Here is a 26,884-nt window from a genome sequence, read left to right as displayed (position 1 = left end):
CTCAAATTGGACTGAGCCTGTGCAGGTTTATATCCAAGGGACTGTTGGGGTTTACTGCTCACATAATGCCACTCAGGGATGAGTGAGGCTGGTCACTCTCATCTTAAATGTCAGGACTAACTTGCCTAGCCCCCGGCTCCTATGCTCCTCATGGGGCAACACAGTATTAGATGATGAATTAATGAATAATAATAAAAAATATGATAATAATAATAATAATAATGGTAAGAAGAAGCCGAAGAAGTAGAACTGTACATACTGTATATCTTCTAAATGAAAAACAATTCTCTCTGAAGTTCACCTTGCACACTACAATAATAAGGTCATAATCTATACTGTAAACCTCTGCAATATCCTTCCAGTGCCTTTTTGTCAACAACAGTTTCAATTCTCTCCTCTCCAAAAGCACTTAATTAAGCAGGTTCCTATCAACTTTCTCTCCTATTTCTCTAAACCATGTACATTTAGGTGATTCTTAATGTTCAAAATAAAAATTACTAATGCAAAACACTTCCAAACACATCTCCTTCAGCTGCCATTCATTATCATTCTTCCCTTGCCTTCTAAATTACCAATTACATCATTCACAGTGTTAACTCTCCCAAAGCAAGTATTCTTTAACTCCTTGGTATCTGTCTCATCACTTTACACATTAAGATATTTTCCTTGCCTTACCACACTCTAACCTATGCTACTCCATCCCAAACTACCTTTCCTAAAATTACTTATGTAATTAAATATCAAAGTGGTCTTAGGTAGCAGTCAGAGTGAAAGTCTATGCTGTGCATGGATCAATTTGAATAGCAAAAAAGTAGAGTAACTAGAAATTATTCAGTAATGCAATATCACCAAAAGTCTAAGACAGTCTTAGACCTTCAGGCCCTTACACCTTAAAGGAGGGAGGCAGACATATGGGACTGGAAGTTGCCTGCTTTTTACTGTTTTACCATTACAATCCTACACACTCTTGCTATCACTTCAACTTTATATATTACTACAGGTATTATTATATGTTTACATACCACAATCTATGTTACCTATAATCATCTCCTCAAAGTGCCTTCACTTTAATCTGAGGTGCTGCTTTCACTTTATCAAATCAAACTCTTACCTGCTTTGTTTGGGTCTTTCGTAAGATTATGTCCACCAGTAAGGTACATAGATGCCTGTCTGGCCACAAGCTGGTACTGAGGATCATTCATGGTGCCATCAAAATTACCATCCTCATCCCCAGTGTGTGTGTTTATCACTTTATCAATCCAATACACAGCTTTCTCCCAGTCTTTCTCCCTGCAAAGATGAGTGTGATGTTAATAAGTAACTCAAACTAAAGCCAACTTTACCTGAAGAGTTTTGCAATTACAGTAAAACCTCAATATAACAGACTTCAATAGACCGGAATTTGCTTTTACTGGAATCGTGGAGCTACCGGACTAAATTCTTTTATATAAGAAAAAGTCAGATAATGCCAGAAGCAGTCCGGACTGCCTGACCACTTCAGCTATGTTCACCACAAAGAGGTAAATAAAAGACGTTTATCAGTGAACAGTAACAGTGCAGTATTATTATGCCATTTGATTACTGTAATGAATGTATAATACAGTACAGTACTGCAATGGTAGTGAAAGCAGTTTAAAAACTGTTGGTGCAATCCGGACTAATGTCTGATATATCAAAAAAAGTCCGGGTTAGCAAAGGGAAGTCTGGATGTTGCTTTTATTGGAACTTTGCTTTTTAAGGAATGGCTTGGGCCCCAATTAGTCCATTACAGTGAGGTTTTATTGTATATACACTATGTTATGGTAGGTGGGGGCACTCACCAACCACTCGCTCGATGTAGTGCTGCTCTCGGGTGTTTGCCCTTTCCTCTCCTCCATCTTTTTTTCCTTCTATGCTCTTCTGTCTTTCTTTCCTTCATTCTTTCCTCATCCTTCTGCCTAGAGATGACTTTACACTCCCTCTTCTTTCTTACTTTGCTCTTAGTTTCTTCACTACAGAGTTTAATTTGAAGGACCTGTAAGCAATGTATTATATTTCTTTTATTAGGTGACAAAAACAGCAGTAAGTTATCGCATACAAAATCACTAACAAAAAGCTCCTATTCTACATACCTTGTCTGCACCTGGTGGGCGAGTAGGTTTGAGTGAACGTGACCACACACACACACACACACACACACACACACACACAACCATTTGTACAAACACTGGATAACAGATGTTCAAAAACACATTGGGAAACCATCACTTTTGAGGCTGCAATCGCGAATTAAGTAAAATTTCCATGAATTACTGATCTTGCAAACTGCTGCATGATATTTCCGCGTATTATCAATTTGCTGTTCAGAAATGCGCGATTTAGGAGATTCCACTGTAATTAAAATATGCCTGGTGGTCTTTTTTGAGTTAAGGCACTCCAGTCAGATGTGGCCCATAAGTGTTTACATCAGTGTGGCATATGGCTCATATACTGATATTATGTAACTCATGGGCAGGCCTCAGGTTACAATACTTATACTTTCATATAAGGATTAATCAGCCAAGCTCTCAGCCCTGTGTTACTGATGAGGTGATACAGGACTGGATGATGGATGGATTTAACATCTTCATATTTAGAGGCAGAATTATGGATATTTGTGAAACATTATCTAAAAGACAATGGTTTTCTCAGTACCAATGATGCAATTTTCTGATCTGCAGTGCATGGTTGTGATATATTTTCCAGGTAAACTGAGGAAGCACTGTAATCCAGAAATAATAATATGACTAAGTAGTCCATATTACCATAACTACTAAGTTTCTATGCAAGAATCACCTTGATTCAGGAAGACCAATGCCAGTTTCAAAGGCAGTGGAGATGTAGATCATGGCAGCACGATCGTTTGCCTCAGCAGCCATCAACATGTGATCAAATCCAATCTCTGGGTCACATGTGCTGTCATCCAACTAAAAAAGAAAATGCAATAAATACATTATTAATATGTCATACTTACTTTAAGGATGAAAAATTTTTTGGCAATGAGAAAATATTCATATACACTGTATGGTAGCTACTTGCAAGTGTATTACTTTGTGTCCCATAAAAGAATGCTGACACTGTACAGCTGATTAAATTACATATCTGTATGTACAGTAAAATTTCTACTACTACTTATGAAAAATGACATAAATAATACCATTCCTAAATCACTGTCAATAAAGCATAAAAACTATCATCATCTGAGCCCACTAAACAATGGGGTGGACTGGATCTAAAAATAGAAATGAGAAGCATAATAGTAGGGAACAAACAATGACCTTCCCAGTAAAATGGGCCATGTAATCCTTCACTTTTTCATGTCTTCAAAATTTCGGCTACATCTCACAAGCAAAGTCATCCACGTACGTTTTTTCTTTTTATTCATCATTTACACTTTGTATACAAATACGTTGGTAAGACAGAGCCTTTCCGCTGTGTACCAAGTTAGAGGAAGGAGTGCAACCCTTGCCACTTGCTGCATCCATCCTTCTATCTATTAAAAATTTGTTTACTTCTTCAGTCTTCAAAGCTTACTTTCTTACACATTAACTTACCAAATCAAGCCGTTTTTCTGACATTCTGTGACTAATCCCATATTAAAACTTGGTCACATATGTTCGTTTCATCATCCTACTCACTCAGTCTCTCTCTACATGACCATACCATCTAAGCAGTCTCCTCTAGCCTCAAATTTTTCTTGAACCTGTGTTTTACATGCTATCCATGCTATTCATCACAAACTCTAGTATATCCCATAACAGTCTTATTTCCATTGCTATCACTCTTAGCTTTTAAAACTCAAGGCATAATAAACCCCATATCCATATATTAATGTGGATACTAACACCCCTTAACAATGACCTCTAGAAGCTTTCATTCTCAGTCCTCAGTTTCCTACCACAGAACTAGCCATTTTTCTTCCTCGAACTACTGTACTCTTCATTCACTTCACACAGTTATGCATTATTATATTTCCAAATCTATTCAAACAATTTGTGCACAACATGACAGGATGCTGTCTAATCTCTCCTAAGTATAAGGTAAGCTTTACCTCAAGGTCAGGGAGAATGTCATGCTGGAGGCAGAGGTGGAGTTGGGCCATGGTGCGGATGGCCTCCAAGCACCCACAATTTGCAGCCTGACGCACATGATATAATGCTGCATCATGGTCATAGGTCTCACTTTCTTCCACAAATCGATTTAACTCATGATATTTGGCCAGGTCCAAATGAATCTGAAAAATGAAGACTAGTATACATTTATTCTCTTTCATGAGCAGCTACTCTATGTTTTAACATCAAAAACTTTGTTGCTGCTGATATTGTTGCAACCCAGCGAACTGCATGATGAAGCTGCCATTTTTGACAGTCCACCATCCTCTTTGCAGACAACAGGGAAGGACCTGAGAAAAACATCTGTATAATGAGGCAGTACAGCACCTGTTTTTGTGGTCCCAGGCTCACTGGATTGTTAATTGTAGTACCATACAGGGGGATAATCGCACTAGGTCCAGGATAAATGTGCCAACTACCTGAGTGTCCATTGTACATGTGGTTGCCTAAATATCTATAGTGGAATCTGAATATACTGAGAACAAAAAGCACGTAAAGAGACTAGTGAAGAGGAAAAAGGAGGTAAACTGTTTCAAGGGAGAGTAGCTATTAAGTTCTTTCACTCCAGCCGACCCACACCTCCCTTCTCCCCCCCCAGCCCCCCCCCCACCCCTGCCCAAACATGCATCAGTATCTGTCAAGCTTTGTGAGTGACAATGGCACTGATGTGGCAGTGAAGTGCAGGCAATTACAGTGCCTTTTACCTGCCTCAGTGAACACAGAGTGGGTGTTTATCATATGTGCAGTGTTCATATACAGTATGTTTTTAGTATTATTATCAAAGTGTGGTTGGCATTTGGTAATGGTGTGTGGGGTGAAAAATAGTGATTTTAGATCGCTCACTCCTAATGGCACTGCCTGTCCAGTGAATGTCAACGAAGTCATGAAACCTACATCATTGCAAAGCTGAAGGTTAGTACTTTCTAATGGTACCTTATTTTTCACTCTAGCTTTATTCTGTGCAGTTATAAAGGTTTAAAGTTTGTCTACATTTTGGCTGGAAACGGGTCAAAACAATGCCCGCGGTTAAAGGGTTAAATATTTACATTTTTTATTGTTATTTTTCCTCAAACTTGTGAGAATTATGATGCATCTTTTATTATAATGAACTGACAGTAAACTGTTTACACTCTACATCCTTTGTTATTCATTATTACAATTACCCATATGTTTTTTTAAGTTACTGAAGTGGTAATTTATATCAAGAAAGCACTACTGGTAGGTACTGTTACCTTAGTAAATAATGTCAATGATCAGACAGATACCCATGGCATTCGTATGTTGTGCCAAAAATTACCGGCATTTTTTTGTTTCGGCAACACTGATCGCTGTCCTCTGATGTAAACAAACAACAGCCCACAGATGCTGTGGACACAGGTTTGCTTATTATATACTGAATAACTGATGATGATGATGTAATTTATTACTATAATTATATGCGTATAACTATATTTGTACTTTATAATATTTAGTTGCTAATCATTCTAAAGAAATTTGGGAAACATTTTTGTAAGGAAGGTGTTTGGAATTTGTTTACGGTACCAGCAGGCACTGAAACTACCACTTGCCAGTAGCCCAAGCCTATCCAAAACCTGACCTTGAGCATATAAGACACAAGGTGATTTTTTTTTTTTTTTTTTTTTTTTTTTTTTTTTAAGCATGCCTTTTATGCCTGAAAATACAGTACCCTCACACATGCTTCACTACCTTCATAAAAACTCTTGACAGCACCTAGCAGCTTACCAGCTATACTGTACATGCGCAAAACCTTCCACAATCCTTCTGTCTACTTCATTAACAATTAATGGAAAAAGCATAAAAAAACTGGCATGATTACCCTGCAATACAGTTTCTTTAATAATGACAGCTATGTTCAGTAACAATTAAGAGCTTAAATGAAAAATGAGAAAAACATGATACAAGAAAAAAACATAACACTACACATCACCGTGTGTCAAAACAGTAACTCCTCCATTTGCATGGATTCCATATGTGCTATTTTATTCATCATTTCAGCAGGTAAACCCTACCCATATTCAATAAGCTTGGCAAGGAAATTTATGTGCACAGGAAAATTTGAGAAATCCTCCTAAACTCACACTGCAGGGTACTGACAACTGAAGTCCCATGCAGTGACATACATCAACATGACCAGCAATGTTTACACCAGTTCCGTTACTCTCTACTGTGAACCAGACCCTTTTCTCTCCAGTTTATTGTGACTAGAAAGCCAGCATTCTTATCAATGTATTTCTGTATGCGAATATGAAATTCTCATAATTAACCATTCCTAGTATCAATTTTTGTCCTGGAGATTGCAATACTTCTAATAACATTTCTCATTCTTTAAGTCCAATGCACAGACAATGTTAGATTTAATCAGGCTTATACAAGATGACTTTATTCAGCCTTGGACAGACCTCTTGAACCCTCAGGATGAACTCTATTTTTACACACATACTGTAGTGTTCCAATGCCTCACCTGTCCTAATGCAGAACCCCCTGTCTTATTCCTGTGCTCTTCTAAAAGTTCAAGTTGTTTCCGATGTTCTATTTCTCCCAAAACATGAGAAGGGCGAGCCTTCCGCCGGACCATATCCTTGAACTGAAACAAAATAATATATTTTTTAGCTGTGACTTCTAATATTCTACAAGTACAGTACACATGAAGTAAAATTCAGTGCTTAAAATCTGTATTATGATGGAATATGCAGGTCCCTAATTCTTCATAAAAATTTCTTAGATACGGAACTGTACATGATAGAGATACGATGTTTTTAACCTTCCTATATCACTGCCAGCTGCACTCTGTGTAGTGGGAAGCAGGCTAATCACATCTAATATCTACTGAACACATATTCCATCCATCAAAACCAAGAGCCTGTCTTTTCCCTCCACGGTGTACGGTAAATTATAAGCATATGGCTTTTACAGTAAAACAGTGTGCTTACCTGATTAAGGTCCTTTTCACGAGTCTCGGTGTCAGTGCCAGAGTCTACAGCCATGGAGTCATGACGGATGCGGGGTAGCTGTAGGTACCGACGCTCTCGCCTAGCTGAGTCTACCACTGAATCATCGCTCTCAGACAATCCACGATCATCACATTCCTTTAATACAAAAATGTTGAAAAAAAAAAAAAGTCACATTCCTTCAATACAGTAATGCTGTAATACAGAGAGAGAGACAGACAGACAGACAGAGCATTGGGGGTTTAGGCAGCATTATCTGACAATTCTGACCAAGAGTTCCTGAGAGAGAGAGAGAGAGAGAGCATTGGGGGTTTAGGCAGCATTATCTGACAATTCTGACCAAGAGTTCCTGATGACAAAACTGGTTTAACTATACATGGCCAATGACAAAATCTGGGAAACTTAGGGACACTTTTCTAAAGCTTTTGAAAGTAGAGGCAGAGTTAAAGCACCTTTTTATCCTTAACTGATCACAGTGTCAAGATGGAGCATTTATTCCTCACTACACTTGTTCGTTGCTATCTATCTACCTATCTATCTATAGCCCGACGCCCTAATCCCGCAAAGGGTGGCCGCAGACAAAACGCCTCCAAGTCACTCTGTCACCCACCATTTGACTACCCTCCCCCCAACTCATCCCCCCCCTCCCTCATTGTTCGTAAAATGGCTATGCCACCTTTCTTCAGGTGCCATACCAGCCTGCTAACAGTGAAAATTAAAGATCAATTTTTCTAACCAAGGAAACCATGTATATCATAAACTGGATGGTAACTACATAACCAACAAACAGACACCTGGCTGTCTGGTAGGTTAGGGCACTCCATCCGAATGTGGCCTACAAGGTTTAACCCTATCTGGTTCAGTTTCTTATACCTGCATGAAGAACCATGACAAATAATAGTGAAGGTTAGGCTAATATGATCTTTATTGTGAAAATGTATAAGAATACAGTACTGCATTCTTTATTATTCATTCTTTCTTATTTAGATATAATTTGTACTTATTTTCTTCTTGAGACTATGGGAACTTTCTGAATCAGGTCCATTAAATACAGTAACGTACGGTTTCACGCCTAATAGGGGCAGTGAAAAGCGCTGCCAAAGTTGATTCTGCCAAAGCTGGGGCACTGAACTTGTGGGAAATAAGCTAATATGGACTGGGCCTAAAGGAAAACTAACCCTCTAGTGTATTTCCTACTTTAAATACATCCTAAAGCACATTAAATCATAAAATAACATTAACAATAAAACATAAAAACATCATAAAATACACTTAAATACAATATGAATTAGCAAAACACCCATACCCTGACATCCGATGTATTGATAACCGACGATTCGCTAGACTGAACAAAAGAAATGGGAGAATATTCCCACAATCCAATCAGCGATCGATTCCCTAGTCCGAACACTCCACCCCTCCCTCCCCAGGCCCCTATGCTCCTGATGAGGCAATAAAGGATTGGATGATAGATACAGAACAGATGAAACAGATGAAGCTACTATGTAACTGTTTCACTGTAAGTGTTACCTGTATTTTAAATCTTTGCATCATTATACTTCAATACTAAATACTGTACAGTAACTGCAAACAAACTACAGGATTATGAATTACTATTCAGGCTAAGCAAAATATACCTCACTGATCTGGACATTTGCCAAAAACATCAGTTACTTAAGATGAATTGTCAGCAATTCTGTATAATAAAATAATAAATTAGTAAATACCCGTAAATAAAATAATAAATAAAATCTTGAACATTTGAAGCCCAGATAACTGAAGTATACTGTACTGATGTATCACTCTTATACGAACCACATAAATCATACCAGTGAATCCATGGATCCAATGGAGTCTAGTCTATTCCTGGACTTTTCATCACCAGAGTGGTAGCCAGACGACAAGGAACGGAGTCTGATATAGTCCTGAATATGCTCCTTCTGCTCTTCAGAGGGACTGACCACGATTTCCTCAGTCCCACGCACCATTGTTTGGCATGACATCTGACATGAGATGATAATCTAAGTCTCGTCTATGATCACATGAAGCAGTAAAAACACATATGGTTTCACTATCTTCAGTAGTACATACAAGAAAATGGTAGTCATTTATAAATTCCACAACTGAACAAAATGAGTGTCAATCATATTATATATTTTAATTCAACATCATGGCCCACCTTCCTACATTCATACAGGGTGGGGAGAACAAGAGATTGGTTCTCTGGTCCAGAGAGAAACACAAGTTTCAGTATAGATGATAAGAAGTTCAAGGTGCACGCTCATCCTCATACCAGCACCAAGGGAGGTATGAAGCAGTGAAGTTGTCGCAGTGTAACATTTTGGGGGGCTACTATTTATTACTTGCATGGCATACACAGTTGTAGCACCCTTTCTTCCCTACTGCCAGGGATACTTAATGCTTTCAATACAAGTACAGTCTATTCAGTTCAATAAAGATATATTTCTATTACAAACAGCTTCCTGAACAATGTGATGATATGTACCTGCAAAATTTCTTATGAGATCATGGAATGATTATAAATGCTTCAGGAACTACAATAGCCAAATTCCAAGAGCTGTTTTTCTTTATACAGTACAGCATATCAAATAACAAGTCTTTCCAACATACCTGAAAATTTTTCTTACAGCTTTCCAACTCTGATGGTGCTAAGTCAAAAGGTGTAAGACCCAGACTTTCACAAATGGAATTGCAGCGATGCGAGTGAAGGAATAGTGCCATGCCTCGGGTTCCCAGGTTGCCGTCACCATAATTATCTCCTGCAAAATAACGAATATAATTAGGTGGGGGCGCTCACCATCCACTCACTCAATGTAGTGTTGCTTTGAGTGTCTGCCCTTTCCTCTCTTACATCCTCCCTCTTCTGTCTTTCCTTCCTTCATTCTTTCCTCTTTCTTCTGCCTACAGGTGACTTTACACTCCCTATTCTTTCTTTCCTTCATTCTTTCCTCTTCCTTCTGCCTATGGGTGGCTCTACACTGAGTAACAAGCCAAATGTTTCCTGTACACCAGGAAACTATTTAGTCCGCTGGATGGTAACCATATAACTAAGTTATGGCGCCTGGTGGTTTAGTGAATAATTAAGATGCTCCAATCGGATTCAGCCTGTGTAGATTTATCCATGGGGTGGTTGTGGTTTATTGCTCACGTAATGCCACTCAGGGATGAATAAGACTGGTCACTCTCATCTTAAATGTCAGGACCAACTTGCCTAGCCCCGGGTTCCTATGCTCCTTATGGAATGACATAGGACTGGATGATGGATGGATGGATGGATGGAAGTAAAAACATAATGAACTGATGTATACAATCTTCAAAATTACCAAAATACTGTCCTTTAAAAGTGTCAACGTATATACATGACACAAGAAAAGTTAACTCCTTGGCGCGCAGCATGTTTCAGATGGCATTTCCAGTATCTTGTGGCGTGCCTTCAGGAATATCTCCCCCCCCCTCCACATTATCAGCATTTTCTTAAGGCATAATGTGTGTTTACATCTGATCAGTGGCCAGAAATAGGCTGATGCATCCTTTGTCTCACAAACTGGCTGTAGGTGGCAATTTCCTACCCACCAGGGTAGAAAATAGCCAGTGGGCCAAAACATGCTCCAGGTCAAATTCATGATGCCTGAAAGTAAACACCAGTAATCTTCTATTCAGGATCTTTCTTTTCCTTCTCTTGCTGTCACCGTCTTTTTTTTTTTTTTTTTTTTTTTTTTTTTTTTTTTTTTAAATAACAGAAGAGGGGAAGGAAATCAAATGAATAAAAAAGTAATCCATAAACCAGATTACTGGCATCCTCCATTTATGAAAAATCTATAACAGTTGGACGTGAACAGCTGTGGATTGAAGTTTGGGGGAAACAACTCCACAAAGTTGCATCCATTGTGCCACCTCTCCATGCCTTCCCTCATGCTACACGGGCATCACACAGACATATTGCAGAACTTCTACCTGTCAGAATTCTTTTATTCCCCGAACTACATCTCTCTGGAACTTGCTTCTCTGGAGTTGTTTCCCCCAAACTTCAATCCACAGCTGTTCACGTCCAGCTGTGGATTGAAGTTTGGGGGAAACAACTCCAGAGAAGCAAGTTCCAGAGAGATGTAGTTCGGGGAATAAAAGAATTCTGACAGGTAGAAGTTCTGCAATATGTCTGTGTGATGCCCGTGTAGCATGAGGGAAGGCATGGAGAGGTGGCACAATGGATGCAACTTTGTCTGTGCATTTGCCATAAAAGTATCTGTAAAATAAAACAAGGAAGACAACATTCCTTCTTACTTGTAAGGGAGGTAGGTTATTTGTAATAGCAGGGTTATTAATAATTTGTAGGTAGAAAGACTGAATTACAGTACAGTCACTATTTTCACAACTCATTGGTACCACAATTGTGACGCGAAAGCCAAACTCATGAAATTCGTGCGTATACAGTACTTTACATGTAATATGTGGTAATTGGTTCCGGGGTCAGGCACCTCATTCCCCCTCAGCTACCCATTAATGACACAATACCCCTACTACAAATTACATACAGTTAATCAGACATATAATATATTACTGAACAAAGAATTTACTAACATTGCCACTTAGGCTGAACTGCTTGATGGGGCTTGAAGATGAGTTCCGAGGTTGAAAGCAGTGGTTAGTTACCACCTGCCCCCTGACTGCTCCCCGCCACCACTGTTGAGTTCCCCACACCACGACTTCCCGATGCTTCAACATCAAAGCCCACAAAATCCAGTGGGAGCTCATCAAGCTCCCCAGTGTCATCAATGTCCTTGTCTACAGCACCATCGTCCTCCTCAGCCTGTATGTTCTCCAAAGCCTGGGCTTGTTCAATACAAGAGGACAGGAATAACGTTATCAGAGTCTGATGACATGCATGACCTCTGACGTTGAAAAGGTCCTTGTAATTAGCCAGAAGTCTATCCACCATCGGAAGGAAGGTGTCCCTGATCTCCGGCCTCCCATCACATTCCACATTCTGCTCTTTCAAACGAGCAGTGGTTGCCGGTAAGTGTGATTTAGCGAGATGTTGGCTCACCTGGTGGGACAGGTAAGGGTTCTTCCTGAACTTTGTTGTCATTGACTTGTTTGTCTGTTTCCAACATCTCCTCAATGGTCGGTTCAAAAAACGTGACTGTGGAGATGCGGGGGCTCACGAAAATCGTAGGAAAGTCACGAGACTCCTAGGAAAAAAACTTTTCCTTGCCATCGCGAAACGAAATTTCGAGAGGGTATATATCGCAAAAAATAATAATGAGTGTACTGTACAGTAAAACTTTGATATAACGAACTTCAATAGACCGGAATTCGCTTTTCTCGGAATCAAGGAGCTACCTGACTAAATTCTTATATATCAGAAAAAGTCCGATAAAGCCCGAAGTAGTCCAGACTGCCTAACCACTTCAGCTACATTCACCACAGTAAGGTAAATAAAAGACATGCTTATCAGTGTACAGTACCATATTATTATATATATTATACCATTTGATTATTGTAATGAATGTATAATACAGTACAGTACTACAATGGTGGTGAAAACAGTTTAAAAACCATTTGTGCAATCCGGGACTAAAAAGTCCAGGTTAGCAGGGGGAAGTCCGGATGTCACTTTTATCAGAATTTTGCTTTTTTCGGAATGGCTTTGGCCCTAATTAGTCTGTTAAATGAAGTTTTACCGTACTTACGCCTTAAGAATTTTTGTTACCATATGTGGGTATTTTTAAACAACTTCCTGAAATGAAAAAGGTGAGCTTCCCACAACCACACCACGAACATCCCATCCAAAAGGCTAGGAGGCAAAGAGATTTTCTTCCAAAAGTAAGGGACTCACTTACCCATGAGACTGCCTTGCAGTTTTGCATAAACAGCATGTTCAATGTGGTGTTCTTAAAACATTCAAAGATATAGTTTTGCAAACATTATCAAGCATACTGCATTAAAAAATATGATAAACCCTCCAATATCCAATGCAATACAGCCAAAGGCATGTCCAGAAATTGCACATCTAGAAATGGGCAAATGTCTGCCCCCCCCCCCCTTCAGACCTAACCTAACTTTGAAAGCCAATGTAACAGGCCACTAAAGTACATCGAACAACATGTGTTCCTGTTGTTTTACACTATTCCATCTGGTCACACAGATTCATAAACCAAAGTTAGGCAATCACCATGGCCAAGCAGACCCATAAACCACAGGCAAGCAATCACTATTGCAGGGCCATACCCTGCAGTGACATCGAAAACATGAAAACACTGATAATACAAGAAAATGGCAATGGGCACACAAAACATGCTGGTACAATAGAATGAAATCATGGTCCAGTACAGTATGCTAGAATAAAATCAAGATGAACACTCACAACACTTAGGTCAACCTGTTTAATAACCCACTCAATCCATGGTTCAAGCTGGTGAAGGTGCAGCACAGTACTGTGGCTGGTGATGCTACTGCACTGCACAGTAAAGCCCATGTGTTCTAGTGGTGTACAAATCCCGTGTGTTCTAATAGCATTCATACACTGAGGAGCCTAGTCACAGTCCAAGACCTAGATGAGGAGAGGAATAGCAAAACCTGAGGAAAATAAGGCACCACCATGAAAGCCACAATGTGTGCCACCATGTTCTATGGAGCTACCAATAACGACAGTTACAGAGCGAGCACTGAGACACTCTGGTCGATGCTGAGCGAACTGCTGGGCTGGGCCAGACAGCATGGCGCCACCTGACATTTCCCTGCCTCAGCTGACCACGCGTATGATATTTTTAATGTCCAGATGGATTTGTTTCATCTGGATATTAGACAGTAATGTGCAGAAATTGATATGACAGAGTCAGATGGCGACGTCCGGAAATTGCACATCTGGATATTGGATGGATTACCATAACTACAGGGGCACTCAGTGGAGTGCATCTCTCTGACAAGGGCAATGTAATTTCCAAACCACTCTTCATAATGGGTAAGGTTTTCTCATCAGTGATTAGGGTTTCACAAGAAGTGTTTTCCGGATCCAGAATCTGTCATACCATCCGGATCAGTCCCAAAAGGTAACTGATTGTTCCCTGGGGCATGGGCTATCTACCCCCCATATTTGGTCCAAACCTCTCATTTAGTTTTTGAGTAATCCTGCTTACAGACAAATTAACAAACAAACAAGGGTGAAAACATACTCTCCTTATCACAGGGAATAATAATAATTATGAAGTTAAGCTAATGGCTTTATGCTCAAGTATTATACGTGACTAACCATGGCTGGTGTGGATCTGAGGATCCGTGTAAAGATCGCCAACACCCTGGATGTCCACTACTATCAGCTCATGCCCTGATCTGAAGATATCAGAAATTATTTTGTTAGACTAGGTACTCAGATGTCCTAAACCATTTTGCAGCAACATTCAGGCAACAAACTTTTCAAAATAGTCTTTGGTACAAAAACTTGCATATATGTTTGGAAGTTAATGTAATACTCATCATAATCAATAATGTAGACTGTTAAACAACATGCAGATCAACTCAAAGTGAATTCTGCTACCTTTATGCTAATGTTAACTTCACACTGATATATATATATATATGGGTAACTGACACAAAATACACAACAATTAAAAATAAAACTGAAATTACCAATAATACTTAATACCTTTCAAAGGTAAAATGAGAAAATGCCTGAGGAGTCATTCTGAGAGCTTCACAACGAACAAAGCCTGAGTTTGAGTTGTACTTGACGTATTGTCCCTCTATGAAGTGTTCTAGGTGGTACAAGGGGCTACCCTCCCTCTCGACCATTTCAAGTACTGCCATCTGGAAGATGTCCACCTGGAGAAAATGGTATGTCATCAGCATCAGCATCCAGACCTCCTTTCACACCCTAGGGCAGGGTGAGGAGTAGCAATGTCCAGACAGCCCAAATTTGCCCAATCCAATGGGCCACACTTCCATTCACTCATATATATATATATATATATATATATATATATTTATATCCATCCATCATCCAATCCTACGTTGTCCCATGAGAAGTGTAGGAGACCAGGGCTAGGCAAGTTGGTCCTGACATTTAAGATGAGAATGACCAGCCTCACTTATCCCTGAGTGGCATTACATGAGCAATAAACCCCAACCACTCCTTCGATATAAACCTTCACCAGTTCAAGCCAGTTGGAGCGCTGTAATTACCCACTAAACCACCAGGCGCCAAAATTTGGTTATATGGTTACCACCCAGCATAGTAAATGGTTTCCTGGTGTACAGGAAATCACTTGGCTTGTCACTCAGTGTGGAGTCACCCAAAGACAGAAGAAGAGGAAAGAATGAAGGAAAGAAAGACAGAAGAGGATGGAAGGAAGGAAGGATGGAGGAGAGGAAAGAGCAGACACCCGAGAGCAGCATTACATTAAGTGAGTGGATAGTGAACACCCCCACCTACCACAATACAGTCATTACTTGTTTTACGATGGGGTTACGTCAGGTCGTACCTTATCGTATACCGATTTTATTGTAAATCAGTAGACTAAAACCCATTATAAAAGAGGGGTTATGAACTCAACTTCCCAAAGTCACCTAACCAAGACTGAACCATACATGACAACCCACCTTCATTCCTTCCTGTGTTGGTCCAAGTCGTCTCCAAGTCATCTTCCCCGAGGCTGGGGGAAAGTCTGTGCTTACAGGCACTAGTGGTCAGCCTCTGAGTCAGACAGGAACAGGTTAGGGGGAGGGGAATCCGGCCCATACCTGCACCAACCTTAGCACTGGGACCCATAACTACATCAACCATAGCACTGGGGCCTACACTGGCACTGATCTTCCCACTGGGCACACAAACCCACAGTACTGTACAGTAATTCACCAAAAGAAACACCATCACACCAGTACAGGCGGAGTTACTCACGTACAGTAAATCGTTGCACCAACACAATACAGTACAGTAATCTATCTATCTATCTATTGCCAGACGCCTCAATCCCGTTTGGGGTGGCCACAAACAAATCGCCTCCAAGTCGCCCTGTCCCCCGCCATTTCACTCCCCTGCTCCCAACTCACACCCCCCTCTCTCATATACCTCTCCACCCCATCTCTCCATCTCATCCTCGGCCTCCCCCTCCCTCTTTCCCCCTCCACCTCACTCACATACACTCTCTTCGTCAGTCTTTGACCCTCCATCCTCTCCACATGGCCAAACCACCTCAGTGTGTTCCTCATAACGCTTCCTATCACATCCACATCAACACCACAACGCTCCTTTATATCCTCATTCGTCAGCCTGTCTCTCCATGTGACTCCACAGTAATCACACTTGCATAAAGTTGGCCTAGTGCTACATGATGTCTACTGCAGTGTGATGTTTAGCTGAGAGGTGACGATAACAGGGGGGCACACATGAACAAGTTGAAAAGACGGCTTTGAAGGGGTGGCAGGACCTGAACCATAACAATGCGCTGCACGCCGGGGCCACCATCCTGCCTGAGACAAGCGACGGTCACCTTGCATGTGCCTGGCACTTCCCGACGGCAAAATCTTTATAGCAGGAAATTTATCGTATATCGGATTTTGGGGTGGAACTTTTCTATTATCACTGTAGCGAAATATTGTAAACCGAAACATCGTAAAACGAGTAATGACTGTACCTATCTATCTATCTATTGCCAGACGCCTCAATCCTGTACGGGGTGGCCACAAACAAATCGCCTCCATGTCACCCTGTCCCCCGCCATTTCACTGTCCTACTCCCAACTCACACCCCCCTCTCTCATATACCTCTCCACTCCATCCCTCCATCTCATCCTCAGCCTCCCACTCCCTCTCCCCCCCTACACCTCACTCACATACACTCTCCTCATCAGTCTCTCACCCTCCATCCTTTCCACATGGCCAAACCACCTCTGCGTGTTCCTCCTAACACTTCCTATCACATCCACATCCACACCACAATGCTCCTTTATATCCTCATTTGTCAGTCTGTCTCTCCATGTGACTCCACAGGTTCCTATTAAATAACTCATTTCCACTGCTCTCACTCTTGACTTGTGTCCTTCCAACAACGTCCAAGCTTCACTTCCATCCGTTAAGAGTTGGTATCACAATACTGTCATGTAGTAACTTTTTCACTTCCATGCTCACTTCCCTGTTTCTTATCACTGCTTTCAAGTAACCAGCAACCTTTCTTCCTTGTTGTACACTTTCAAGCACTTCAACCTCCAAACTTCCATCCTTACTCATCACACTACCCAAGTACTTAAACGTACTCGCATTTTCCAATTCCTCACCATCCAACTTCACTGTACGTTCACTGACTTCACCTCTCTCAAAGACCATATATGGTATATATATATATATATATATATATTTGTGGTAGGTGGTGGTGACCATCATCCACTCGCTTGATGTAGTGCTGCGGTTGCCTACAACTTCCTTAGCCTTTATCATTATTTTTCTGTGCCTGCCCTCCTCTCTTCCTATTTCTCCCATCTTACCTATCACTTCTTACTGCTTTTCTTTCCTTTACAGGTGGCTTTACATTGAGTGACAAGCCATATGGTTTCCTGTACACCAAGAAACCATTTACAACGTTGGGTGGTAACCATCTAACCAAACCATACGTGCTCCCTACTTGTCAACCAGTGGGTTGGTGAAAGGTTAGTGCCCCTCCCCGTAAAACAAATAACTCAAAGTCAAATAGCCACCCTTTATGGTATTATGGCATCTGGCAATAGACAGATAGATAGAATCAGTATATATATATATATACAGTAATCACTCCAATATCCGGATCAATAGAGCCATCGGTAGGTTCGGATATTGGTTTTGTCCGGATATTGGGCCCCAGCTTATGGACTTGTACTTACGGACCCTAACACAGAGAAACACCTATACAACTCCCTCCGGACATGCATAGCACCTATTTAACACCCAAATCACACCAATAAGGCACATAAATGACTGAAATAAATGCAATAGACACATAAAATGTGGGTTTAGAAGTATGTTCATACATTAATAAACATTCTGGTACTTATGGACTCTAACCGAACCTAACCTAACCGAACCTAACCGAACTCTGAAAAACACATTCCTACTGCACATGCATGAGGTAAGTTTAGTATGGAAAGAAGTACAGTATGACACTTTCTGGTAAGTATAGTATGGGAAAAAATACAATATGAAACATTCTGGTAAATATAGTATGGAAAATAGTACAACATGAAACATTTTGGCTACTTACAGCAAGTCCCTGGCCACCTCGATGAATAACCGCCTCCTCTCGGACTCTGACAGTAAGAACGATTTCCTGAAGCACTTGCACTACACTCTTCCTGAAGTCTTGCACTGAACTTAGTCACTAACACACAGAAGTCCGTTCTTTTCACAGTGTTCACTTTAGTCCAAATAATGTTCCATTAAATTTAAGTGTTGCACATTAACTTTTCCCAAGTTTTTTAAAGTTTCCAAAGCCAAAACAAAGAAGGTTAGTTACGTTAAATTTCTTTTCTACTTAGTCTTTTCTCCCAACTTGAAAACCTTAACACAACACACCGAATTTTTCACTGCACAACACTCAAAATTCCCGTGTGGTCTAGTGGAGAAGTTCTTGCTGTTTATTCACTGTCAGAGCCCGAGAGTATCACTGGCAGGCGTCCAAGGGGTGCATCGGTGGGTAGTGGTGATGGCGTACCGACTACAGAAGACTCTGAAGACAGCCGCAAACTCACGTCGAGCGGTGACTCCACTGTAGCTGATGTGCTGGGCTGTGGCTCGGAGCATGAGGGCCTGTCTTGGGGAGGCAACGGAGTGGAACCAGGGCTTGGCACAGCGGGGGTCACGGGCCTGAAAAAACTGTCAATCGTTGACTGATGCAAGGACCGACGATTCTGGCGATTGATGATGCGCTGCCGGAAAGCACGCACTTCCTCCACGAGTCCCAAGGGCCCCATCTCCCTGTCGCAGTCCGGGGTGTTCCAGGTAGTCTAGGACGAACTCTGGATGTTCCCGGAGTGCGCTCAGCTTGGGGATGGCTGGAGTAGTGTCCTGCTGGGCGGAGTCTGCATCATCATCGCCTTCGTCGTCGGAATCTTCAAGTTCGGGACTGACACCAGCAACCGAAGACGCGATCTCGATATCAGACAACGTCTGATACCCAGGATCGCCCTCGTCGTCGTCCAACCACTCACGAACATCGTCCACATCAACATCGTCGCCGTGCGTACGCAGCCGTGCATGGAAGTCATCCACGTCAAACCCTAGGAAATCGTACTCCACATCTGTTCCGAGAAGCAGACGAGACCAACCATTTTCAAGAGTTTTCACAGGGACTTCCTTCCATGCACTAGCCCAGTTGTACAGCGCAGACTTGATGTTGTAGCGGCGAAGGTTTTCCAAAGTCCGCTTGCCTCGAGTGTCACGTCCTTCCCTGCGCTCGTCCTCGTCCTCGAGAACCACCATCACCTCGTCCAGGAACTTCCGACGGTACAGGCGCTTTGTTGCCACGATCACTCCTTGGTCCATTGGTTGAATGAGAGCAGTCGTATTAAGTGGCAGAAACATGCACCTAATACGGCCATTCTCAGCAACCAAGTCCTTGTCGCACGGGTGGGCAGGTGCATTGTCGAAGAGAAGGAGAGCCTTTACCTGGTCGCGAGGAATTCCCAGTGTCTTCGTCTGGTAATGTATGACCTCCTTGACGAAGTGATGGTGAAACCAGTCTTTGAAAATCACAGCTGTGAACCATGCTTTCAAAGAATGGTACCATACGACAGGAAGGACATCCATCACCCCACGAAGGCACCGAGGCTGCTTTGCACGGCCAACAATAACGGGCTTAAGCCGGTGCATGCCGTTAGCATTGGCACAACACAAAGCAGATATCCGTTCCTTAGAAAGCTTGCGGCCAGGTACACGCTTCTCCGTCTCATCGGCGAGAGTGTTCGTTGGCACCGAGCGATAGAATAGGCCAGTTTCGTCAGCGTTATAGACTTGACCGAGAGTGAGGCCCTCCCTGTCGATCAAGCCTTTCACCTTGTGCCGAAACTCGTCCACTCCATCCTCGTTAGCGTCCAATGCTTCGCCATGTGCTTTACGGTTAGTAAGGCCATGTCGCAACTTGAACGCGAAGAGCCAACCCTCGGATGCCTTGAAGTCTAGGGCGTCGTGAAGCCTTGCAAACTTCTCAGCAGCAGCCTTCAGCTCCGTTCCACGTACCATCACACCAGCTGCACGTTGCTGTCGATACCAAATCAACGTGGAGCGGTCGATCTCTGCATACTTGGGAGTAAACATAACCTTCCTCTCCACGTTGCGTTTGCTTCTCGACGAGAAGTCAGCCGTGTACTGCATGAGCTTGTCTCGGGAACGCTTGATATCAAACAAAGTCGACCGGGCCAGGTTGAACTCGCGGAGAATGCGAGAGGAAGACCAACCCGCATCAACCTTCTCCAATATCTCCCGTTTCTTCTCCAGAGTCAACACCACTCTCCTCCTTTTCTCAGGAGGCGGGGCCATCATCACACACACTAAGAGTAGGGCAGAGAGCAGCAGGAGGCCTTGCAGCAAGTACGGCACCACCACAAAAGCGAGCACGTGGGCAGCCATGACGAAAAGCGTAGGTCTTGTCGCGGTGAGAGACAGGCGGGAAGTGGGGAGGATGCAGCGGCGCTCTATCGGACGTCGGAGGAATGACGAACCAAAACAATGCTCTCACGCGGCGCGCGCGGCAAGTTCAAATTACGGACGGCAAAAAATCGATTTTTTTCCCAATTTTTTTGGATTTTCGGACCATTTTGGGAATGTTTGATCCCAGGACGATAAGGTTCGGTTAGTGGGGATGTTCGGTTATTGGGCGTCCGGATATTAGAGGGATTACTGTATATATATATATATATATATATATATATATCGTTTTCGTTTTCGTTTTCGTTTTTAAAGGCTCCAACATGCTTGCATGTGTCGGCCTTGGTCACCTAATGGCGGCTCTCCATGCTGCACGATCCATTGCAGCCTCCCTGTTCAGTCCCTTAACCCTAAGGTCACACTTAATGACCTCGTCCCATGTCTTTCTCGGTCTACCCCTCATAACCCCACCCCCAATATTAACACTTCTCACCTTCCTCACCCAACTGTCATCCCCCATCCTCTCCACATGTCCAAACCACCTCAATCTACCTCTCCTCATCACAACACCAATACACTCCAGTCCCATCCTACCTCTCAACTCTTCCATTGTAAACCCAGCCCCTCCAGGCCTTGGACGCAGGGACGCACTGCACATCCACCTAATCATTGTCATTTCTGTACGTCTGAGCCGGCGAATGTCTTCCTCCTTCACTGCCCAGGTCTCACTGCCATACAGCATTACACTCCTAACACACGCTGCATACAAAGACCCCTTAGCACGTAGGGAGAGCCCCCTCAATGTCAGGAGAGGCAAGAGCTCCCTGAACTTCTTCCAACCACTTCTCACCCAAGCCACAGAGCTAGCTCCAGCCCCACCTCCAGCACACAACATGTCTCCTAAATAACAAAACTCTTCCACACACTCAAGAGATTCACCAGCAAGTTCAATTCTTTCACGTCTGACGATCTCCACCTGCTCACCTCGGCACGCCGTACACATAAAATCAGCATTATCTCGCAGTCTACCTCTGATACCACTACATCTCTTATGCACCCATTTATCACACACACCGCACAAGATGGAATTACTTCCCACGCCCTTGTGGCAAACTGCACATGGCCACTCTCCCTCGTCTTTGACAGTACCGCCACCAACCCTAGATATCATCACTTTTGTTTTATCTGCATTTACCCTTAAACCCTTTTGCCCCATACCATCTCTCCACTTCCTAAACCTTTCCTCCGCCTCCCTTTCATTCTCTGCAATCAACACCAAATCATCAGCATACAACAACTCCCACGGGAGTCCGTTTCTAAAGTCACGTGAAAGGGCTTCAAGTACCATGATAAACAACATGGGACTCAAGACTGACCCCTGATGCACACCAACATTCACGGAAAACTCATCACTCAAATCTCCATTCACTCTCACCTGGGTGTGAGCACCCACATACATGGCCATAACCACCTAACCAGCCACTCCTCCAAGCCAAGCTTGGAGGAGTGGCTGGTTAGGTGGTTATGGCCATGTATGTGGGTGCTCTATATATATATATATATAGATAGATAGATAGATAGATATATATACAGAATATATATATATATATATATATATATATAATATACAGTATATATAGATAGATAGATAGATAGATATACAAAATATATATATATATATAAATATATAATATACAGTATATATAGATAGATATACAATATATATATATATATATATATATATATATATATATATACAGTAATTCCTCAACTATCCGACGTAATAGAGCCAAAGGCACGTCCGGAAAAAGGTCCTGTCCAGATAGTGGGCACCAGCCTCCTGGACTGGTACTTATAAACCCTAACCCAGCCTAACTTTAAAAGCCACCTAAATAACTCCCTACTGGACATGCATAGCACCCATTTAAACCTATTTAAGACCCTATTCACACCAATAATGGTCATAAAGCATGAAATGAATGAAAAGGAACCAAATAATGAGGAATTAGAAGTGACTGTACCTCAGCCAGAGTACTTACATCACGTTTGTGGCTGCTTTTCTAAGGTTTTGGCAGTGGTGAAAATGCTCTTGAAGCATGTACAGTAATCCAGTGTTATGCTGCACTTAATTCTTTGCACTGTGAGTTATAATTGTTTAACACTGCACATTGTTCTTAACTGCACCACTGCAGTTCTAAACGCCAGATAAATTGCCAATTTGCACTCCACAGTTGATCCTTTGCACTCTAAGTTCAAATTTCTTAACACTGCACAACACTGTAAATTCCCATGTGGTCTAGAGGCGAGGTATTGCAGTATATTCACTGTTTATTCGCAAAAAACAAGCACGTGTGGCTTGTGTCTATTCACAATCGAAGTTATAGAGTAACTGTTGATGTCGGAGAAACAGAGTTGCCAGATCGCAATGGCCACATTACCAATCTCCTCAACTTTCATTATCAAATTTAACTTTTCATTACCAAATTAGTAAAGCTAGCATTTATTCTTCACTAATTATATATACAAGTGGAAATACATGTAATCACTCTCCTTATAATTAACATCATGATGATTATTTTCACACCACGTAGGGTAGCAGATTAATCAGAGAGAGCAAACAATCCACCATCTCCATCCTGTGTATCCTCATACATGTGAAAAATCCGTTTGGTAATGCATTATTCTGATTCATTACCAAACGAATTTTTCATTACCAAATTGGTCCACATTTGGTAATGAAAAATAACAAACAGCAACCCTGACAGGGAAGGGGGGAAGGAGGAGGAAGGAAGGGGTGAAGGGGCCATGGAGTAAGCAGCTGTTTGGCGCCACGCGGCAATTTCAAATTACGGGTGGGAAAAAATTTGGATTTTTGGGGGATTTTTTCTTTTTTTGGCCATTTTCAGTTCCGATGGTCCAGGCCCACAATGTCCGGTAAGTGAGGATGTCCGGAAAATGGGCTTCCGGAAAGCAGAGGGATTACTGTGTATATATATATATATATATATATATATATATATATATATACACACACACACATATACAGTAACCCCTCCAATATCCGGATCAATAGAGCCATAGGCAGGTCCGGATAGTGGTCCTGTCCGGATATTGGGCCCCAGCTTATGGACTTGTACTTATGGACCCTAACTCTGAAAAACACCTATACAACTCCCTCTGGACATGCATTGCACCTATTTAAGACCCAAATCACACCAATAAGGGACATAAAAGACTGAAATAAATGCAAAACCATAAAATGAGGTTTTAGAGATGAGTTTATACAATATTAAACATTCTGGGTACTTACAAGTCCCTTGCTCTTGGACTGGTTTGAACCGCCAGTTTGTAGTCCACAGTTAATCCTCTGCACTCTAAATTCTAATTTCTTAACACTGCACAACACTGTAAATTCCCGTGTGTTCTAGTGGCAAGGTATTGCACTTTATTCACTGTTTATTCACAAAAAACAAGCACCTGTGGCTTGCACTGTTATGAGTATCTGCTCTCCATCGGAGTTAAGCTGTGACTGTTGATGTTGGTGGGGCAACAGAGTTGCCAGATCGCAACAGCCACATTACCAATCTCCTCAACTTTCATTGTCAAATATAACTTTTCATTACCAAATTCGTAAAGCTAGCATATATTCTTCACTAATTATATATACAAGTGGAAATACATGTAATCACTCTCCTTATAACTAACACCATGTTGATTATTTTCACATTATGTAGGGTAGCAGATTAATCAGAGAGAGCAAACAATCCACCATCTCCATCCTGTGTATCTTCATACATGTGAAAAATCCATTTGGTAATGCATTATTCTAATTCATTACCAAACGAATTTTTCATTACCAAATTGGCCCACAATTGGTAATGAAAACTACCAAATGGCAACCTGACAGGGGAGGGGGAAGGGGGATGAAGGAAGGGGTGAAGGGACCATGCTGTAACAGCTGTTTGGTGCCAGGCGGGAATTTCAAATTATGGGAGGGAAAAAAGTCAGATTTTTTTCGAATTTTTTGCGGTTTTTGGCCCATTTTGGGAATATTGGATCCCAGGAGGATTATGTCCGGTTAGTGGGGATGTTCGGATATTGGGCGTTCGGATATTAGAGGGATTACTGTATATATATATATATATATATATATATATATATATATATATATATATATATAAACACATATATATATATATATAATACTGTGTTTATATGTATATATACTGTATATATATATATATATATATATATATATATACAGTATATCGTCTCATCTCATCTCATCATCCATTTGAGTGTCCACTGCAGGACCGGCCTATCCCTACCGAAGTGGGGACGATACAGCCAATGCGTCTCTACCAAGTGACTTAGGCTGTCTGGTAGAGATTGTATGTAGGTGAGAAGTGCTTGTAACTGTAATTGTAGTGTTGTAGTGGCTTTGGATGTGTGTGCAGTCTGTGAACTAAGTGTATTCGGCCTGCGCAAGCCGACTAGATGCAAGCACACTTTACAGCATGCGACACTGGTTCAACCACAGCACCCCTGATGTCCGCCAAGCAGTACGTGGCCAGAAGAACGCTCCCAAAGTTTATTACCCTGGCGGGGCGTGAACCCTCGTTCTTCAGTGTACAAAATTGCACACTTTACCACTATACCACAGAGGCTCCATATATATATATATATATATATATATATATATATATATACAGTACTGTATATATAGTCGATGGTATACATACAGTATTGTGCAAGTTTCAACATCCCACCTACATGCTGTTATGAATCCACTTATATCCTTATTATTGTTTTACTCCAGCAAAGCAAATTTTTCACCTGCTGTACACCAAGAAACCATTTACTATGCTGGGTGGTAGCCATATAACCAAATTATGGCGCCTAGTGGTATAGTGGGTAATTAACCCTTACACCGCGGGCATGTTTCCCAATGTTTTGCGTCTCCAGCAGGGTTATTCGGGCTCCGACAGACTCTCAAACAATATTTGCCAAAAATCAGTTATTAGTCCTAGAATATTAGAATTATATATGCATATGGCACATACCTTCAGCTTTCTCCTGGGATGTTTGTTGAGCCTTCGTCGATTACCGTAGGCCTTGTGGAGACCCCTGAAGTTGGGTAACGAAGTCTCCACTTTACACTTCCCGACAAACCGTAATATGATTACCACAGCCAGATATTAACACTATAAACACTACTCTATGATTATCAAGTAGTCTGGGATCCATACTCCAAATAAAAACCACTGTGAAAGCAATGAAAATTACGAGCGCGTATGACCTTCCCACTTGTGCTAGTTCGCTGTTGGTATTCTGTCATTTATTATTCATAAAACCCCTCACACTTTATACTTCTATTACTATATAACACTTATATATATCTACAGTCTTTATCCATAAGTTTCCTTCAGTAGTATTAGTTTATTGTCACTGTAGGGATTCAATTTCTTTCAGTAAAATAAGTAGCATTCACTTTCTCGTCCTGTATACTAGCATTGTGAGTGAATGTCACTTTCACCTTCACTCTCATAACTCATAGTATTCAGACATGCTAGAGTGAAACTTTCACTTTCATTACTCCTAGGGTATATACTCGTATTCTTATAATACTACTCATTTACATTTCTATTTACGTTCTCTATTTTATTTACGTTATTTACATTTCTATTTTATTTACACAGTGTTATGCACTGTCGCTTGAAGTAACTTATAAAACTATTTTCCATTGTTCACGTATATTTACATTCATTACTTTCACTTGCTGTTTACACATTATTTACATTTCCACTTGCACTGTTTTACTCAATAAAAAGATCGTAGTCACTCTTTTATCAATTGTCAGCTCTTTAACTCTTTCCACACGAGGTTTAGTAGGGGGTAAAGGTCACAGGGCCCTTTGCATGGGGGTGAAAAGTCCCTGAAGTCAGCAAGAGCAAACAGACGTACCTCCACATTGGAAGATGAGAGTGAACTGATAAGGGTGGGCCAGGGTGGTGGCCTACCTAGGGAAATGCATTACTGCCAATGTTAGCCTCTTGACAGCAGCTAATATATAGCAGTGAAATGATTGGCAGGAAATCTAGACAATACATTATAAATTAGGTAGTTCCAGGTGAATGTAAATATCACTTAGGCTTCTCC

At 41.5% G+C, this 26,884-nt stretch overlaps 1 protein-coding gene across 4 annotated transcripts in view; it reads right to left on the bottom strand.

Annotated features, from left to right (window-relative positions):
* LOC145404583 (eukaryotic elongation factor 2 kinase-like) overlaps positions 1-26,884 on the bottom strand; it is a 62,262-nt gene that overhangs the window by 903 nt on the left and 34,475 nt on the right. For 3 of the 4 annotated variants that reach the window (XM_080276092.1, XM_080276093.1, XM_080276094.1), the window contains 9 exons: positions 14,763-14,938; positions 14,370-14,449; positions 9,731-9,879; positions 8,929-9,102; positions 7,082-7,237; positions 6,613-6,735; positions 4,070-4,252; positions 2,815-2,945; positions 1,112-1,290 (listed from right to left, as the gene is read on the bottom strand). In XM_080276092.1, the coding sequence (XP_080132218.1) occupies positions 1,112-1,290; positions 2,815-2,945; positions 4,070-4,252; positions 6,613-6,735; positions 7,082-7,237; positions 8,929-9,102; positions 9,731-9,879; positions 14,370-14,449; positions 14,763-14,938 (1,351 nt within the window). The remainder of the gene's footprint in view (positions 1-1,111; positions 1,291-2,814; positions 2,946-4,069; positions 4,253-6,612; positions 6,736-7,081; positions 7,238-8,928; positions 9,103-9,730; positions 9,880-14,369; positions 14,450-14,762; positions 14,939-26,884) is intronic. The other variant, XM_080276096.1, reaches the window with a different exon arrangement.

This window comes from Coenobita brevimanus, chromosome 64 (assembly GCF_032717465.1).
Source record: "Coenobita brevimanus isolate Jiangsu-jjx chromosome 64, ASM3271746v2, whole genome shotgun sequence".
In the NCBI taxonomy this organism is placed as follows: domain Eukaryota; kingdom Metazoa; phylum Arthropoda; class Malacostraca; order Decapoda; family Coenobitidae; genus Coenobita; species Coenobita brevimanus.
Note: the sequence above shows the minus strand (reverse complement) of the source record. Positions and strands in the feature narration are given on the sequence as shown.